Source organism: Lycium ferocissimum, chromosome 8, assembly GCF_029784015.1.
Source record: "Lycium ferocissimum isolate CSIRO_LF1 chromosome 8, AGI_CSIRO_Lferr_CH_V1, whole genome shotgun sequence".
NCBI lineage: Eukaryota > Viridiplantae > Streptophyta > Magnoliopsida > Solanales > Solanaceae > Lycium > Lycium ferocissimum.
In genome coordinates this window covers 22,866,873-22,881,925 of record NC_081349.1, presented here as the reverse complement: position 1 = coordinate 22,881,925, position 15,053 = coordinate 22,866,873, and the positions used below count along the sequence as shown (strand labels likewise).

At 33.1% G+C, this 15,053-nt stretch overlaps 1 protein-coding gene and 1 long non-coding RNA gene across 2 annotated transcripts; both read right to left on the bottom strand.

Moving 5' to 3' along the window:
• Positions 1 to 285: 285 nt before the first annotated feature.
• On the bottom strand, positions 286 to 9,772 carry LOC132067575 (uncharacterized). The gene is made up of 13 exons (XM_059460846.1): positions 9,507 to 9,772; positions 8,533 to 8,642; positions 8,329 to 8,439; positions 8,156 to 8,213; positions 5,886 to 5,975; positions 5,298 to 5,392; positions 5,048 to 5,101; positions 3,690 to 3,827; positions 2,448 to 2,505; positions 2,238 to 2,352; positions 2,040 to 2,109; positions 1,158 to 1,229; positions 286 to 624 (listed from the first exon to the last, which is right to left on the bottom strand). Exons 1-13 carry the CDS (start codon positions 9,682 to 9,684, stop codon positions 508 to 510), a joined length of 1,266 nt encoding a protein of 421 aa, XP_059316829.1. The 5' UTR covers positions 9,685 to 9,772; the 3' UTR covers positions 286 to 507.
• LOC132067576 (uncharacterized) lies at positions 4,575 to 5,041 on the bottom strand. The gene is made up of 2 exons (XR_009417176.1): positions 4,852 to 5,041; positions 4,575 to 4,765 (listed from the first exon to the last, which is right to left on the bottom strand). It is a non-coding gene; the product is annotated as an uncharacterized LOC132067576 (long non-coding RNA).
• Positions 9,773 to 15,053: the final 5,281 nt, after the last annotated feature.

Here is a 15,053-nt window from a genome sequence, read left to right as displayed (position 1 = left end):
ATCACTAGACCTCACACCTGGTTAGCTATAAAAAGTAGCTTTTTTTTTTTTTTTGGCCTTTTTCTTCTTCAAAAGTTAGTGTTTGAAAGTGAAGTTATCACACGCGCGAAGTCCCTTCTCCGTGAAAAAACCATGTCATCCAAAATCCTGCTGAAGAAAACACAATGATTAGTGACAATACAGATAAATGAGAAAGCAGAAGAGCTTCTACGACCATCAATTTCAAAAACGAGAAGATAATAAAAAGTAATGTCTTCTTCATGAGATAGAGCCATTAGACAAGCATCCAAGAAAGTATGGAAGTCTTGAGATAACGAAGACAGAATATGGCAGACCAAAAAAAAAAAAAAAAAAGTATATATGCTCGGGTAGGCAGTTTAACAATCACTCAAGGATTCTGATCAGTTCTTTAGCACAGATCAGTATTTACAAGATAATCAATTCACAAAGAAGAAATTGCCAATTTTTCTTGGTAGCTTACATTTACAAGAGGAGATTATATACTCCTCATGCCTTGAGTTGCGCATAGATTGACGTACGAGCTGCCTGATGAGGAGACAAACATTTTCCATTTACAAGAACTTGTTCCACAAAATCCACTCGCACTGATTTGAACTGGTAATGCTGTCAAATTAACAAGTAACTTCATGAGGATGAAGTTTGAACATGCAAAAGACAAATTGTAAGGACAGACTACATAAAATTAATCCAGCCTTAACCATCTCATGCAATACCACTAGCATGCTAAAGTGGCAATCTTCATTCCGCGATGCAACAAAAACTAGTTCATTGTCGTTACAGTCCAAGAAGTGCTTGATAAAATGCCAATCCCATGATGCTAGCTTTCTCATAAGAGGATTGAGCCTAGCCAAATTACTCTAAACCTCTGAACTCTTTTTTTTTTTTTTGGCTGCAAAGATAGCTTTTCTTAAAGGGACTTTCTTCACTCATTTCAGTGGGCAGGTGAAGATTGAGAAATGTCCGCTAAACTCACGAGGCTTGCAGATGTGATTATGAATTGAGCCAGATTGAAACATTAAGCTGTTAACAGACAAAGCCCAGGGAATTGATAGAAAAGAACTTTTGAAATATCCCAAAGTAAATGGAGTAAGTCGCAACTAGGCATAAACATAAATCACATAATAATAGAAGATTACCTTTCCTTTCCAAGTAAAATCAACAAAACGGTAGAAAGGCTCCAATAAGGTGACTTGATCTCCTTCTTTAATCTGTCAATAGGAGTAAATTGCACTTGAATGAGGTGATAGTTTAATTGGAGCTTGGCCAAAAGGATCAAAGCAACCCAAAAAAGGCCAGTTACTTCGATAAGTTCAGGTAAAACAGAATAGTCATAGATAGTTCTACATTCACCAACTCTCACTCTCAAAAATTAATACATTATAGCTCTCAAGATAAAGTTCAATTCAGATTAGTCTCATCTGTTTGATCTTTGTTAATGTAGGACAGAGGAGGTGGTGTGTTCACAATCTCGAAGTAAGAAACACTTCCAATGAACTAGCTAATGTATTCACTGTATCAAATCTGGGTTCAGATTGAAATGTGGGCCAAAATCAGATCGTGAATGATACGTACACTATTTCACATCAATGCGAAGAACAAGCCTTATTAGTAAAAGAAATATTTCTTATTGAGGATGTGTGATGCAGAAAATGAAAAGCTTAAAAGGGGGCACTCTAATATTAATGATACTACTACTGGAGGCAGTCATTGACAGAGACTATTTGTGCCCATGGTTAATCCGACGATGTAACATAATTTTCTTCTATGTTACGAGAGGCTATGGTATTTTTGAGTATGGTACCTACCCAATTCTTCTTCCAAAAAGGAAAATGAAATGAGAAAAAATTTCCTAATAATTATCAAGGATATTGCTACTGCTGCTGTTAAGCACAAAAAAGTGTTGGTTGCCTAATCAGCTTCTTCAATTTCGTAACTAGATCTCCTTTTCTCATGAATTGAGTAACATGAACAAAGAACAGCGCTAAGAGACATTAAACAGCTCTAGAAGGCCGACTTACAGCATCATTCCGAATACCATACACCGTAATTACATAAGATGTGTGATTGGAATCAGATAGCACATAGTATCTGCAGAACACAAGTTGAAGTTTGAAAATTAGTTTATACTGCCATTTCATTTACAAAGGGAATAAAAGAATGAGCAAAGTGATAAAACGATGAACTGCTTTAGGTTCATAGAAATCCGGGTAACTTACAATGGAGCTAAACTCTCATTCTTAGCAAAGAACAAAACTTTTCCTGCGATTGCAATTCCTTTATTAAGACCTTCAGATAAGAGATCCATGGTTGCTCTTTTGTATGAATGGCTTACTGCATGAAGTTTCTTGTTAAGACCTTCATACATAATGAGGTTGATCAAATATCGAACTCTTTTCTTAACCAAGTAGATGAATATAAATCCTTACAATCAACTGTCGCAAGAGATGATGATAGGGAAGAAAGCCGCTTAGCCTTAATCTGACCCTGAGAGATACGACCAAATCATTCAACATTCTTCAAATGTCATGCACAACAGATGTTCTATACACCCAACAGAAGTGATTGACACGAACAAATTCAGAACTATACAATTCTTTTTTCCTTTTGTAAGTAATACCCTAACTCTTCTACATTGCTTGAAAACATGGAAGAGATAAAGAAGAAACAAACTAATTTTGGAAGAATACCTGCCTGTACAACCAGTACATGAATTCGGAGATTCACTCGACCCATTAAGTGGATAAACTAGACTGATCAGCAGGTCAAATGTAAGAAAAGGTCAATTCCGGATTGATTTGTCTTAAAGACTTGTCGTATCCTGAATGCTAAAATCCCTTCTCTGGCACTGGTATATCATCAAGCTTTATGCCTTCTCTAACTAATTGATTATTTTGTTAGTAAGTTTCCCTTTTTTCCTGAACTGATTTCACCTAATCATCTAGCTCAGACATTCAAATTGGAAAATTTTTTCATTGAATTTGGTGCAACCATATTAAGGTTTCTAACTTGACCTCTGTAGCATAATGAGACCAACATTGACACCAGATTAAGATGCCCACTGCGGACTCAAAACAACTCTTGCTTCTGCATAACCTCATCTACCTATAAAGTATAAATAGTGTGCTAGCATCAACTAGTTTCTCAGTTCTCCCAAGCATTTAATGGATCCACAATAATGTTTGAGAAGAAGGGCAATATTTTGGAACTGTCTTGTCATACAAATTTAACATGACAAATTCTCACTACCACGAACCAGATAATGTTTATTAGACATTGAGTGATAGTCAGAAGCATCTAAAAGATGGCCATATCTAACACTTTATTGCATCAAAAAAAGAGGCATCTTTTAAAATAGGCAAGTTGGATGTCATAAGCTGCAAAAATATCACCCTTGTGTTCCATATCGGGGACAGACTGCATTTAAATGCATTGAAATTTTATCAAATTCCTCTTTTTGTTCTGGAAAGGACTATTTGGATGGTTCCAACTCACACACTTTACAAGTCAGACGACAAAAATCAGATGAACAGTAAGGGCTGTCCCATAAATCTCCAGATATTTCCTTATGACTAATGCTGTCAGCCATGATTTCCTAAATGCTTGCCAAAATAAAATGAAGGATCAACGCAACTACTTATGTAATCTAGCCACAACAAAAATAAGCTCACCCGAAGCAAATAGTCTAATTTCTCAAGAAGCAGAACCATCATTCGTGCATCCTCCATAGCATTAAGACCAGGATCCATTAACGCAGCAGCTTCAAATCCAGTAAGGGCCCTCTCATAATTCTCCAGATATTTGTTCACCTTTCAGAATCAAATCAGATTCACCCACGAATTTATTGTAAACGACTTGGTGATGAAAGTGAAGACAACATTTTAGACATCAATGTGCATGCAGACATTAGATTTAAAAAGGAACAAAAAGTAGATTCTTTAGATAGGCTCCTAATCTTGTTTAACTACGCATATAATGCTCAAGCCACTAAAAAAGTAGGATCATAATAGGCACAGGAAAAACTTTGTATAGATGGTAGCTCTTAATAAATCCGTTTCTAATCATAACATTAACGAGAAGAGAAAAAAAAGATGAAGAAAGCGTTAATATCTGTATATATTGAAAAGAAATCAATTATGAAACCCACTCATGAAGAGCCACCAATTTAGTGAGGAAAATGAAGTTGACTAGCTAATGATTGACAAAACGTTTTTTTTAGTTCCAACGTAAGCATTTGAAGTGCAGATATAGGCTTTTTGATGGATTATCTTGAAACTACATCAACTATCACCCCCATTGAATCTGCATCTATTGAAATATCATTTGAAGGGGGTTCTTTGAAGAAATGTTCTCTCCTTAAGAGGCTGACATGATTAAATCATATTCTGTTTTCCTCATCCCGAAGTTCCATCATGTTCCCTGAATTGACAGGTCTCTTTGCTAATGAAGTTCCCTGCCTCAACCAACTTTTGCCTTTATTATAACGTTTCAGGTACACTTCTCCCAAATCGACAATTCATTCCTTGGATTTCGAGAGATCAATATACACCCTTTCCTTTTTCTTTTTTTCTCTGGATCAGTTCAATTGGCATTCTACTCATATTTCTCAAATGCAAAGAGAGGCATTGATGCCACAATTAAAATGAACGAAGGGGGTACTTCTGATAGACAGAAAGCAAACCTACAAAATAATCTAGTTTTCCAACTTGTAGACTCTCATTAAGGGACACTTACCCCATCTAATTTTCTTATTGTTCATTTTTTTTCTGTCTTCATATAGCCGACCCCAACTTGTTTGAAACTGAGGAGTAGCTGTTATTGTTGTTGGTTAACCAGTTATAGCAATAATATAACAAAAATATAATTATAAAACCGAGGTAATAAGTGGCAACCACAACCTAACTTCTAATGGATAGCAAATAAGTCGAGCAAGGCCTTTTTTGCTATAATGTGTCTGAGATGTTCTCAAAGAATCTCATACTAAGTTATTATATGATAGAATAAATCAGAATAGAGAAATAGTCCTTACAGTGGCACAATTGTAGTACAGATCAGGATTTGACTTCATTTTTTCATCTCTCTCCTGAAAAGGATCCCAGAATTAGAAGAGGTTCCAAGTTTCTAAAGAACAAAGAGCATTACAGGCTTAGAAGGCTCAACATACTGCTGATAAATCTCAAGTTCATGAGAAAGAAGATAAGACGGCAGGTGCAGACTCTAAGAGACACATGTTTAACATAAGCTTTATTTAGAATTCCAATTGGCAAATGCATACTTACAGCATTCTGGTACGCTTTTAATGACTGTAGAAGCTTACTGTGGTCCCATGCTCCAGTCACAAAAAAAGAAGTGAGAAATCCATTTCCTAGGTTATCTGTCAAAAATGATGGAAGCAATACTAGTCAATTAAAAAGAGGAAGATATAAGCTCATTGAAGAAACTAGAATTTGGATGCGTTAAATATGGATCATGGTTCATATATCTGGAGAAATCCATTTGAAATCAGTTAAAGAGTATGAGTCTAGCAGAACTTGAGTCTAGCAGAACTCTAGCAGTGCATCATACTGAAGTAACCTAAGGCGAAAAGTGAAGCGTAGCATGCGCTCTAAATGTATAAGTACTAAATCTATTTAGTTACTATGCCCTAATCACTGAGTGTATACAGAAACTATATTTTACTTCTAAACTATAACATGTTTTAAAGCAAGGCTAACATGGACTTAATATCATTGACAAGCACTAGGTCAAAGGTGAATAAAGAAGCAGATAGTGGCTAAACAAAGAATGTTAATAACAACATATCTAAGTGATGTTACAGCCCAGTAATTAAGGAATGTCTCTAAACTAGATTCAATCTGCAGTCTTACACCAAGAATATCCATCCTTGACATCCAAAGTGATCGCTTCCCTGGCATGTTTGATGCTTTCATCAACAGTTTCTTCTGGATTTTCAGCATCTACAAAGTAAACATAAAATCAGATGAGCAAATTAGGGCCAGCCTCTTAGGAAAAGAAATGTCAACAACGATGTTAACTTTTCACCATAAGCAAAATACAGACAGGGATACTTAAATATACATTATTTACTTTAATACTTCAAGAAAAATTTAATACTCTAAAAGGTAGAAATCCCGAAGTATAGTGGTCGATCAGTTTGGAGAGTAGAATGGAGGGGTAGAAGTGGTGTCCATTCTGTCTCAGAACTCAAAAGAACAACAAGTAGAATAGAAATCTCAGGCAGAAATTACATTAACCTCTATGTAAATGACATTTCAAGTTCTTTTATTGATGGAATATGAAATTCTATGATCAAACTGAAGTTAAGAGATCTTCTAAGGAAGAATCGGTAGGAAAAAACTCAAAGGATGAAAGCTAAACGGCTTTCAAGGTATTGCCACATTGCAGCAGCACACTTTTTTAATGTTACAAAGCAGGTGAAAAGGCTTTCAAGATTGATCTTCTTCAGCAAGACAAGAGCAATATATTCTGTTTTCCCTGCAAAACTCTGGTTTCTTTCTCGTCAAAATGTCCATGATTGACAAGTTTCAAAAAAAAAAAAAAAAAAAAAAATGTCCATGATTGACATAAAGGAATTGTTCATCGTAGCTGACTCTCGTTTCCTTGTCCTTGTGCCGAGGGTCTACCGGAAACAGCCTCTCTACCTCCCAAGGTAGGGGTAAGGTCTGCATACACTCTACCCTCCCCAGACCCACTTTTTGGGATTTCACTAAGTGTGTTGTTGTTGTTTATCTGACTCTGATCTTTCCTTAGTTTCGTCCCCTGCCAACTTCGTCCCCTGCCAACTGGTCATTGTTTGATTCAACTGCTAGCCACACCCACTGAATCCCATAAAGGTTCCCGAACATACACCAGATTTGCCAAGTATACTTTTTTCAGATAAGTATTCGCCAACTACACCTTCTATGTAGTAGGATGTCTCACAGATTCGATAGTCTTCACAAAAGCAACACCCACTACAGAGATTGAATAATCTTCTTTGCACGTTGTCATGTGTTAAACATGCCTCTAGTAAATCTAACCATCAAAAAGAAAAACCACTTTAATTGGGTATTTTGCTATCTCTAGCATTTTCAATGGTCCTTGAACATTATCACTGACTTCATTCCTCAGTAGGGCTCTCATAGCACAACTATATAGAATAATTACGTCCTCTTTTTTTTTTTTTTTTTTTTTTGAGAAGGTAACATATAATTACGTCCTCTTTTGTTCCCCACAATATTGAATCCTTTTGGTTTTCATCCGGTGTCAGCTCTACTAGTGACTCAGTCGTAATTTAACTTTGACAATCTCCGAATCATTAAAGTTTCTTCTAGATTATACATATCAAACAGCTCCATTATAGCATTATGCAAAGTAATATCTTTGCTGACCACTAGATTTGAATAAATCTGGATATTTTTGTTTTGGTGTTCTTATCAAGCCACAATTTGATATTTTTACGACACCTACATTCAATTTGATTTCGTGAATGAACTGATTTCATAAGGTTAAATTGGCCTCCTCAAAACAACCCCATAAAGTGCAAACACAGCCCTTAAAATTAGCGCTTGGAAGATATCATCATTATGTATGCCTCAAGTTCTCTAGTCATCGCATTGGTGATACTTTTGGGTTCCTGGCAAATCGCACAAGTCTGACCACATTGGCTTGAATTTCTATTTAGAATTTAAAGCTCCTTAAATGGTATCATGTCTCCATCTTTAAAAAGGGGAAAGTCTAGTCTTTCTTTTTAGATAAAGTCGAAATCTTATTGATAAAGTACCGAGATGGTACAGGATCATACAGGACTCAACAAACAAACCAAAAGATCAGACAATCAAGTAAACCCTCCAAGGGAGATTCTAGTCTACCATTTATTTTAGGCTAAATAAAACACTGTAGATAATTCAGTTTGAAGTTCTTTGTGGTTGTACCCCAACTTCATTAGGTATTGAATTGTACATATATCCTTATCAATTCAGTACTAGTATACATATGTACCTTCTCAAAAAAAAAAAAAAAAAAAAAAAGTTACTAGTATACATGTACTGTTTTTTTGTTTGTTTTGAAACTAGTACATATGTACTTGTGATGCTCGTTAGAAACAAAAGAAACTCATAGAAACAGCAATATTCACCTTGAGCCAGTTTCCTTTCAAGCATTGATAGCTGACATAGAATATTCTTATTTGGACCCTGAAAAACATCAAAAATGAATCTATCAACAAACAGAAACATTACATGTGTAGACCTTTAATAAAACACTTCACTATTGAAATCTCATAAGCAAAGAAACAGCGACACGAACCACCTTGCTAAGGGCAAACGTAAAGCAGTTTTTAGCTGCATTTAAATCTCCTTTCTTCCAAATGCAGTTACCTAGACATAGCCAAGCATCCACAAGAGATGGATTCAACTTAACCTAAAAGCAAACAAATAACAACACTTCAAATAAGAATGACACTGACTATATGGCAAAGCATATTAGAGCATTCAGTGTTTCTCCTTCACTCACAGCTTTGGACAGATGATCCTCTGCTTCCTTCTTATATACAGGAACTACATCCAGTATTTTCCCTCTTAAATACTCATACGTTGCACGTTGAAGCGGTAATTTCCTCTTTTCTGCACAAATATACCACAAACCACAATCCGAACTCAACACATTTTGTTGGAAATAATGATTCAAAGTTGTAGAAAACCAAACTGGTTAGGGTTTTGTTATTTTAATTCATGTCTAGTTAGGATTTATAGTCAAATTTGTATAGGAATATAAGCTTTTCAGTTTATAGTCAAAGTAGGTTTCATACTATTATAAATAGGACTGCTTCTAGTTATTTTCATATAGTATGGAAATTGTAGAGAACATTCAGAGATTCATAGAGTTTATGATTAAAATATTTTCCTTGAACGCATTTCCTAATAATTCAGCAGAAATTAGCTCGAATAATATAGAGAGTTACCTATAGCGATTGTCGTATTGAAAAATGTAGCATAATTAAAATTAGCTAACTTCAAATTAAATAGATATAATATCACTCTCAATGCTTATATACATGAACTACATCAGGTATTTTTCCTCTTAAAATACTCATACGTTGCACGTTGAAGTGACAATTTCCTCTTTTCTGCACAAATTTATCACAAATCACAATCTAAACACGCTGCCTTCAAAAATTGAGCAGAGAAATTACTAATTTTAAAAGTTTTTAGCTATGTTTTCTGAATAACTTTGTCAAATTTTAGGACATTCATGCTAATCAAATATGAATATTTTTTTAGCATAATTAAAATTAACTAACTTCAAATTAAATAGATGTAATATCCTTCAATGCTTATACACATGAACTACATCAAGTACTTTTCCTCTTAAATACATTGCACGTTGAAGTAACAATTTCCTCTTTTCTGCACAAATTTACCACAAATCACATCCAAACACACCGCATTTCCTAAAAATAGTAAAAATTAGTACATCGCGTTAGTTACCTATAGGGATTGTATCGAGGATTTGAAGAGCCAGATCAGATTGGCTTTGCAATTTGGAAACTCTTTCCTCTGTACTTATAGGGAAATAGTTATCGCGAAAACTGTAAAGTTCACCGGCGGCAATAGTTGCCGGTCCAAACAAATCATCTCCGGCGAGTTCTCCAGTCGGAATGCTCATCTCCGGCCAGATTTTTGCTCCAAGAAAACCAAGCCAAGATTGTACTATACGGAGTATTATTATTATTATTTTTGGGGACAAATATCCGAAACCGTATTAGTTTTATGGTTAATTACTACTCCGTCCGTTTCAATTTATATGAACCCATTTGACTGGGCACGATATTTAAGAAAAAGGGAAGACTTTTAAAACTTATGATTCAAAATAAGCCTTGAAAATTTGTGTGGCCGTAAATCATTCATAAAGTGAATTTGTTTCCAAATTAGGAAAGAGGTCATTCATTTTGGTACGGATTAAAAGGGAAATACGTTCAAACAAATTGAAACAGAGGGAGTAATATAATGATAATTTTACTGTATCATTCCAAATTATTATTAAGTAACATAATGATTGAAATTAATAAAATATATTATGCAGTCACTAAGAATTTTTTGAATTTGTCAATTTAATAATTAATAATAAGAGTAAAATAGATATGAAATGATAAATTATTTTTTGATTTTTTTAAACTGAATAAATAAAAGTGGAGATCTATTTTTACTATATAAAACAAGTAAAACTGGATGGAAGGAGCACCAAATTAGAGGTATACTAATAAATAGTTAATGCATATTATTTTAATCCGATAATCTAAAACAATACTCCTATGATGATATATACTACAGTTGTATTGGTAAATTTTAATTTTGATCCTTATGATATTTGACCAAGTATGCTTAACCTCCAATTAATTAAAATGTGCGTGCTTAATCATTATGCTTGTGAATATTCACAAATTTACTATAATTATCAGCTGTTCCATTACTTAATTATTCATGTGTTATGTTAAGCTTGTATTATAACTCTATATTTGACAATATAGTTCTAAAAGTAGTTCAAATACATGAGTATAATTCTTAACAAAAAGGATCAAAAGGGCACATTTCAATTAATTGAAGGTTAAATAACGTTGCGTTAAATATCACACAGATCAAAATTAAAATATAACTATAATTTAGGGGCCAAAAATGCTATCATCCCTTTAAATAAATAATGATGTATTTTCTAAGAGAAAATTGCCACTTCAACGTGCAACATATGAGTGTTTAAGAGGGAAAATACTGGATGTTGTACTCCTATAAGCTAGATGCCTAAGCATATTATTTTCGGGGACAAATTTCCGAAATAGATTTAACTCATATAGTTTTACACTTAATTAGACTTATAATAATTTATGTAAATCATTTTAATCCGATAATTTAAAATAATACTCCCATGATGATATAATAATCAAAATAAATACTACTACTTTAATAAAATAACAATTACTAATTTTAAATCTTTTAGGGACATATCCGAATAAAATCATCAAATTTTAGGACATTCATGCTTATTAAATATGCACCTATTATCTTGTATTTATCTTTTTTGTTAAAATTTTGATCCTTTTCTCTTATATTTTCCTCAAAATGTTTGCTAAAAATTAAAATCATTCTATTAATAAGTCCACAATTCTCCATATTTATTGCTGAATTAAAAGGGAAAAGCATTTAAGACATAACTTAATTAATGTAAGAATAAGTGCCTTATTTATTTAAATTAAAAAGACTTAATTATACTCCCTCCATCTCAAATTATCTGTCGTGGTTACGAAAAATAGTTGTCTCAAATTATTTGTCGTTTTAGAAGTTCAAGGCATAATTAATGATTTTTTCTCCATTTTACCCTTAGTAGAATTTTCTCATTAACGAGAATGACACATAAATAGAGTAAACATTTAATGGAGAGGGATTATAACTTAGACATAAATAAGGGTAAAGTAGATCAAATCCCTCTCCTAATTAATATTTCTTAAAGGTGTGTAATACAAAAAAACGATAAATAATTTGAGGCAAAATGCCTTATGACTAGAAGAGATTTAGATAGTGCCGAAAAATGCACCAATACTCTCCTCCACACAGAGGCAAAGGTTATTATTAAGCTTTTATATCTAAAATTTAATGTATTTACATCTCTTAACTTCTATTCTAATCTTCCATTTCTGGGATGACAAGCAAATTTACAAGCAGGCTCTTTGTTAACGATCAAACATTTTACTTCATTTTGCTCTAAGTAAATTCACTATATCAAACTTTAGAAACTTTTTAGTTCTATCATTTTCACATATTCTGATTCTTCTTGTTATTCTGTTCTATTTTTTTCATCTACCAGATCATGAAAAAACGGAGCTTATTGATGAAAGCATCCAAAAAGCGCATGAAGCTGTTAATGTAGATGTCAAGGATGGACATTCTAAGTGTACTTCTCTGGCCCTTATATATGTTAACATCATGATAAATCCAAAATCTAATTATCCAATGAGCTCTGCATTCTCTTTGTAAATGTCGTGAGAGCATGCCTTATTTGCTCATTTTTCTGAGAATGGACAATATGACATCAATAAGCTTAAAAATTCACTGAAGGTATACAAGAATGTTGTGAGTATTCGTGTTGCTACATAGCTGCGTTTCTTGTATGCAATACCAAAGTTCTGTGAGTGCAACGTTAGGCATAAAAAAATTGGGGCAATTACAGTACGATCCAATGTATTTTACAATTTTATAACTAAGAGCGAGTCTATATTAAAAGATAATGATTTCTAAAATCTTATTGAAAGTCTTCCAACCAAATTAATGAATTTCACTCTAAGCTTTTCCAAGCCTTAGAGTGTGGTATCAGGCATAATCAATTTAACCTCAAGTTAACTATCCTATTCCTGGCTCAAGTTATTAGATGGGGTTTAAATCCCCAATTCCTTGTTAATTAATCTTTTCCAACCTCAATTTTCCTCTTCCGAGCTCAAATCGAAGTAAATGGGCGAGTCCTAGGGTTAGCTAAGCCCTTAAGAAACAATAAAAAAATAAGATTAATTAAAGAAACAGAGACCCACTTAATTAGAAATAAAACTCATTCAATACATAAGCATAACAAGAGTTTTAATCCAAAACATGGACAATGAATATTTCATAAACAAGATTCAAGTAATGGAATGGATTACTACACACTTAGATATTCAATACATAACATGGAATTGAAGAAAGGGTTAAGAATTTTCTCATTAAAGTGTTCCAATCTATCTTTCAAAGTGCTGGTGATGAAACCCTAGTTCTCCAAGCTTGAAAATGGCCAAAAATGAGAGATATTTGCCCTATGTCTTGCTTTTGTAGCTTCCTAATTTTTCCCAATAAAAAGTGATGAAAATAACCTTCAAATTTCAGATTTCCAGATCTGTGTTTTTGGCCACTTTGACCTCTTTTTGACTTGTTTTTCACTTGATTTCTTCATGATTACTTCTCAATCATATAAACCTATAAAATTGAAGTAAACTATAGTAAATGCACTATTTTTTTTAATCAAACATAACAAAAATCTAAGATTAAAGCAGAGATAAATGCCACTGTTGTGAGTTGTGGGATTAAAATGTTATGATGGATTTGCTATTTATTTAGAGTTTGTGGTCCATAGTTGTAGGTTGGATATGCTATTTTGTGGTCTATAGTTCTATGTTTGTTTATCTGAAGTCTCTGTATGTTCTGTTTATCCCCTCATTTTAGTTGACTTTTTTTTTAAATTATTTGAGTGATGGTTAATGCACTAACTTTGTTAACTTAATTTTAATTTGATATTATGTTAAAGGTGCATAGCCGTCACGTGCCTTTCCGGTCTTTCCCCACCCCCTTCTTCATTCCTAGACTTCATCATAGCGGAGTTATGATTTAAATTTTATGAATTCTAAATTTCAGAATAGTGATAATAAGGTGTCAATAATTGGATTCTAATTATCATTAATATATTTTTAGTAATTTTTTTGATATAAAGCTAAGATTTGGAAAAACTATTGAATCCGACCAAAACCCATAGGTAACCTTCTAGGCTCTAGAGGCACCCCTAATCAATAGGGTTCATGGCGAAGTGAATGCACAATTAGTGTTGCTATTTCCTTTTGATTGTAATTTTGGATCAGAGGCAGATCCATAGTGTTCGTAATTTATGAGTTCACATGCTTAGTAAGTTTTGCCTAGACTTGTACATGTATGTAAAAATTCAACTGTAAACCAAATCATTTTTGTAAATTTGAGGTCACTTTAAAAACTCATAAATTTCAAATCATGTATCTGTCTTTAAATTGTAAATCACAAGTTCTGTAAATTGAACTCTTAAATTTCAGACCCTCAAAAAGTTTGTATAAAATAATAAAGTGTTTAGGTATTTCTAGGATTTTAAAATATTTTGTGCGTTTGTGAGTAAAAGATCAAATTTTCAATGAAAAAGTTTCAGTGCAATTCTTTATTGAAAAAACTCTCAAAAAACTTTTTGAGAAAAAGGGAAAAAAGAAGAAGAAAAACGTAGCCAAACGAATTTTTCACAAACATTTTTCAATGAGTTGTTCCATACCGTTGGTTTTCTTTTGTCTTTTTTAATTTTATTTTGATAATAATAGCGCTTGAATTAGTTTGCGTGTATCTTAACTTTTTTATCGAGTATTTGTTATCTCCTACCGATACACTGCCCAAGCTCAAATAGATCAGAAGAAATCACTTACTTTTTGTTTTGGCTGGAATTTGATCACTAATCTTTAAAGTCCAATCTAACCAATTGGAGTGGCTAAGAGTCTAATCAATTAGGTTTGTACTGTTTTCATTTCAACACAAAACTATTATCCCATGAAACTATATAATCTTATCAATTTGTCATCATCATTTAATTTCTCCAATTAAATATTGCAAAATGTCACGAAATTATTCAGAAGAAGTATTGCGTGTATAGATTAAGGTCATTCTCTAGACTTGATTGATCAGTGAAGTGTTGAGTAGCCTACTAGGTGGCTAAATATCAATTGCACAATTAAAAAGTGTAAACCTCAAGTCTATATCAACTAACAACAATGCTACCCATAAGAAACCTTCAATTTCTTTGATTTTTTAATATTTGGAGCAATCTCGACTTCTTTCAAGGAATGGGTCAAACCGGGTCATTTTTCAAGAACAATAGCTAAAAGGCCAGATAGACTTGTGTATGCTAATTTTATCTGTATCATTCTAATTTTGTCACAAAAGACATTTACTTTATTTGATCCAATCAAGTTGTTATATTTTTTGCCGAACAATAAAATACATAAGTATAAGCAGAAGTATCAAAAGATAAAACATAATGGATGCTGAAAATTGGTATAGGTGATACAGCCATCTAGAAAGTTGGTGTTTGCTAAAAGAATCTTGATATATTAAAGATATAACTATTAGAATACATTAGAGAACCCTAGTTTACATAGTATAGAGTATTGAAATATTATGAACCCAAACAAAACAAGATAGTGAGGATTCATATAACTTATCCAAAAGTAAATTAAA

Excerpts from the sequence above, each read along its gene's own strand:
- LOC132067575 (XM_059460846.1), bottom strand. The coding sequence starts at position 9,684 with ATGAGCATTCCGACTGGAGAACTCGCCGGAGATGATTTGTTTGGACCG. Across the intron at positions 5,102-5,297 it reads TAAAAGCGTACCAGAATGCT|GAGAGAGATGAAAAAATGAA; the intron begins GTAAGTATGCAT and ends GATCCTTTTCAG. Across the intron at positions 3,828-5,047 it reads TGTACTACAATTGTGCCACT|GTGAACAAATATCTGGAGAA; the intron begins GTAAGGACTATT and ends TGATTCTGAAAG.